General features: G+C 39.9%; 1 protein-coding gene across 1 annotated transcript; it reads left to right on the top strand.

Annotated features, from left to right (window-relative positions):
- The first annotated feature begins 380 nt into the window (after positions 1-380).
- Positions 381-3,452, top strand: LOC131160543 (pentatricopeptide repeat-containing protein At1g08070, chloroplastic-like). The gene is made up of 2 exons (XM_058116342.1): positions 381-2,133; positions 2,674-3,452. Exons 1-2 carry the CDS (start codon positions 590-592, stop codon positions 3,179-3,181), a joined length of 2,052 nt encoding a protein of 683 aa, XP_057972325.1. The 5' UTR covers positions 381-589; the 3' UTR covers positions 3,182-3,452.
- The last annotated feature ends 766 nt before the right edge of the window (positions 3,453-4,218 follow it).

Here is a 4,218-nt window from a genome sequence, read left to right as displayed (position 1 = left end):
CATTGAGCAGTGAACAAAGTTATTTGTTGTGTGTATGTGTGTAATTTGGTAGTTTCTCGTTTCTAACAAATCAGTATGAAGCTACTATGCTGCGATTAGTGTCTCACGCGAGATGTGAAGTATTAAGATCGTGACATTGGTGAATGTAATACTTATTGGAATTAAAACAAGTTTTGATTTCTCCATTTCAAGTTTCCACAACAATTTCTTCTTTAAAAAATTAATTTTATTTTATATTTTGATTTGACATTGAGTAATCACGCTCAAAGTTTAGTCTTTGTACATGAGTTATGGTTACTCAACTTTAGATTTTTTTTATTTTTTTTTTGAGTAGCCATCATTAGATTTCAGTGTTTCACTAATAAACTAAAATTCTCATCGTGCTTTGTTTGGACAGTTGCTTTTAAAACCGGGAGGAATTGTCACTAAAAGGGGATTTTGAACTCTAGATAATGATATCATTAAAAGAGAGCACGACCAGAACCACGGGCCAAGGCACAGGTTCCATGGACCGACTGTTGACGCAAACCAAGTGCAGCAAATTATCGATCACGCCTATTGCTGTCATCAGTCATGATACTCTTCTTCGATGAGCAGAGCATCAAGCGCAATCAGAACTCCTTTGAGGCCTGAGATTGTTTTCCTTCTAAAATCATGCGAGAACATGAGAGAGCTCAACCAAATTCATGCTCAGGTCATCAAAGAAGAGAATCTCCCACCCCATGAGACCTCATTCCGTGTTTGGAACTTGGTTTCATTTTGTGCAACTTCACCCAAGGGCAGCTTAGCCTACGCAAAAGCAATTTTTGATCAGCAGCAAAACCCATCTGTTCCATTGTACAATTCTCTTATCAGAGGGTTCTCCTTAAGTAAAACCCCACTCGAGGCTCTTATTTTGTACAAGAAGATGCTTCATGGAGGCTTTCGACCCAATCATTTTACCTTCCCGTTTTTGATTAAAGCGTGCACCGTGTCGTCCATTACTCGATATGGAATTCTAATTCATACCGATGTTATTAAAAGTGGCCTAGAATCTGATTCTTACGTGCGGAGTTCCTTGATTCATTTATACGCTAGTGGAAAAGATCTACATTCTGCGAAGCAGCTGTTTGATACGTCTGCTCATGGGGATTTGGTTTCTTCGAATTCAATGATTGATGGTTATGTGAAATCTGGTGACATGGAACTGGCTCAGTCTGTGTTTGACCGAATGATGACACGGGATGTGATTTCTTGGAACACCATGATTAATGGCTACGGAATTCTTGGGAAAATTGAAGAAGCCAAGAAACTGTTTGAAGAAATGCCTGAGAAAAATATTGTTTCCTGGAATTCAATGTTGGCAGGGTATGTTAAATGTGGCAGTGTGAAGGATGCTTTTAAATTATTTCGTGATATGCCTCGAAGAGATGTAGTGTCGTGGAATACCATGCTAGCATGTTATGCACAATGTGGGAAATCAAATGAGGCCCTAGATCTGTTTGATGAGATGCGGGCTGCAGGTATAATGCCAACTGAAGCAACGGTTGTTAGTTTATTGTCAGCATGTGCTCATTTAGGTGCTTTGAGTCAAGGATTACGAGTGCATGCATACATCAATGAACGTAAAATTGAGGTCAATTCCATTGTGGGTACTGCTTTGGTGGACATGTACTGCAAGTGCGGTAGCATTTCTCGTGCTACCAAAGCCTTTAATTCAATGCAATGTAAAGATGTTCTTGCTTGGAACACTATTATTTCTGGCATGGCCATGCATGGCCATGTTAAGGAAGCCCAACAGCTTTTCAATGAGATGCAGGAGAAAGGGGTTGCACCCAATGATATAACTTTTGTAGCCATGCTTGGTGCGTTCAGTCATGCTGGGATGGTAGAGGAAGGTGGGAGACTCTTAGCCTGCATGAGCAGCACTTACGGTATTGACCCAAAGGTTGAGCATTATGGTTGTGTACTTGATCTGCTTGGTCGGGCTGGGCGCTTGGAAGAAGCAATTGAACTAATAGGGAGCATGCCTATGGAGCCCACTGCTGGTGCATGGGGAGCATTGCTTGGAGGTTGTAGGATCCATGGAAATGTTGAGGTGGGAAAGAGAGTGGGTAAACACCTAATCAATCTTCAACCACACCATAGTGGCCGGTATTGTGTTCTTTTCTGCATTGCACTTTTGTTATACTTGGATTATATTATGCGGTGGATCATAGAAGCAGACCTTATGGTTTCTTTCCTCGTGATGTGATCGTGCTCATCTTATGGTGTTACCTTTCCTATTGAGTTAACAACTGTTTTCCAATTACACGGTAGTGACGTCTTGTGTATCGCACTCTAAAACCTACAAATATAGGATCCATATAGGAAATCTTTTCAATTTAAATAATCACCATGTAACATTGGGCAGCTGAATTTGAAAATATTTTCTAGCTAGAATTTCAACTAGCCATAGAAACATGAAAAAATTAATAACCCAAACCAATTCATTTTGCCCAAATGCTTTTCACCATTTAAGAGGGACTATTGAATAGTTTTATGCTGTAAACTGGAACCAGGGCAAGCTGGTATTTTCTTCTTGTCAAATATTTGATTGCAATGTAAAAGGGGAGCAACTTATATGAGCTAAGCTTGACAGAAGTAATGCAGCCATATTGGTGTTGATTATTTTTTACTTGTCTTTTCTGGCAGCTATATCCTTCTCTCAAATATATATGCCGCTGCCAAACAATGGGATGAGGCAAGGAAGGTGAGAAATCTTATGAAAGCCAAAGGGGTCCCCAAAGTGCCAGGGGTAAGTGTGATAGAGTTGAAGGGGACTGTGCATCGGTTTGTAGCTGGTGATTGGTCTCATCCAGAGTCGATCTATATCTATGAGAAGTTGTCTGAGATGTCGTCGCGACTAAAGACTGCGGTTGGGTATTTGCCAGATACTGAACAAGTTTTGTTGGATATTGAAGATGAGGAGAAAGAGCATGTTCTGTCCGTTCACAGTGAGAAGCTGGCCATTGCTTATGGTTTCTTACACTTGGGTCCAGATGAGACCATTAGAATTGTCAAAAACCTAAGGGTGTGCAGGGACTGTCATCATGTCACGAAACTGTTGTCAAAGGTCTATGGTCGAGAAGTCATTGTGAGGGATAGGAATCGATTTCACCATTTTAAAAATGGAGGATGTTCCTGCTTGGATTTTTGGTAGACGTGTATTTGGTTATCTACACGTGTATGAATGTTTTGCAGTGTTGTACATAATGATTCGAGGGTCAGCCTGTTTTGCCTGTCGGTGTTTTGGAGCAGTGTTGGTCAGATCTTCTCGTGCCAACGCATGCTGATCGATGAATGATTTATTCATTATTACTTCATACTTGCTTTTTTTTTTTCCTTCACTCTTTCCCTCTCAAATTCTGTTCGGAATTAATTATCTTTAATACTTCAAGGCTGTTCCACATTAATTTCATTCACGTCGAAAATTAGAGCACTTAAGACCTGCATTTATATTTCAACCAATTTTGCTTGAAGCCTGCCTAAGCCCTTGCTTAGTTTGTGTGTACATGTGCGCACACACGGCTTTTGTAATTTGGTAACACGGATATCTTGTTCTCTTTCCCGAGGAAGATATGTAAGTTAATTTATGAGCTCTCCCCAGCACATGCATGCAAGCGTGGAGGCCAAGCCGGATGACTTGTAAAGCAAAATCAAATTTAGAAAAAAAATGGAATGAGAGAATTTAATTCAAGGAAAATGTTTAGTATTTTAGGCTCACAGTATCGTAGGCAAACGTAGCAGCAGGTGAGTGGAGGAGAGAGATAGTGGACCCATGTATGCACCACTCTGTTGTAAGCTGTGTTTTATAGCACTATTCTAAATTAATTATATGGGAAGAAACACAAGTTTTCAAAATGAGTACAAACCCATACTTTGGGCAAGTTAGGTAATACTCTCTAAATTTACTTTTTACAGAAAATGCTTGGGAGAATCATGGATTTTTTTTTAAGGCATGTCGCGACGTCTCGAAGAAGGGTTTCCGGAAAGGTGAGAAATAATAATATGATATTGAAAATTTTGATTTGGAGTCATCACTAACCTATTATTACTACTTATTTGATTGGTTACTAGACTAAACCTAAACCAAGGAATCAGTAGTCTCGATCTGCTTATACAAGAGTTAGGATCGAGAGCACAATTTTGCGAGGAGAATGTATTCACATCCTCTACACACTCGTTCGGCGAATAGTA

This window comes from Malania oleifera, chromosome 7 (genome assembly GCF_029873635.1).
Source record: "Malania oleifera isolate guangnan ecotype guangnan chromosome 7, ASM2987363v1, whole genome shotgun sequence".
Taxonomy (NCBI): Eukaryota; Viridiplantae; Streptophyta; class Magnoliopsida; order Santalales; family Ximeniaceae; genus Malania; species Malania oleifera.
The sequence above is the reverse complement of the archived record's forward strand: the minus strand, read 5'-3'. Positions and strand labels throughout refer to the sequence as shown.

Bases quoted from the DNA above. Each gene is read 5' to 3' on its own strand.
- LOC131160543 (XM_058116342.1), top strand. From the start codon at position 590: ATGAGCAGAGCATCAAGCGCAATCAGAACTCCTTTGAGGCCTGAGATT. The intron at 2,134-2,673 runs GTATTGTGTTCT...CTTTTCTGGCAG, and splicing joins CAACCACACCATAGTGGCCG to CTATATCCTTCTCTCAAATA.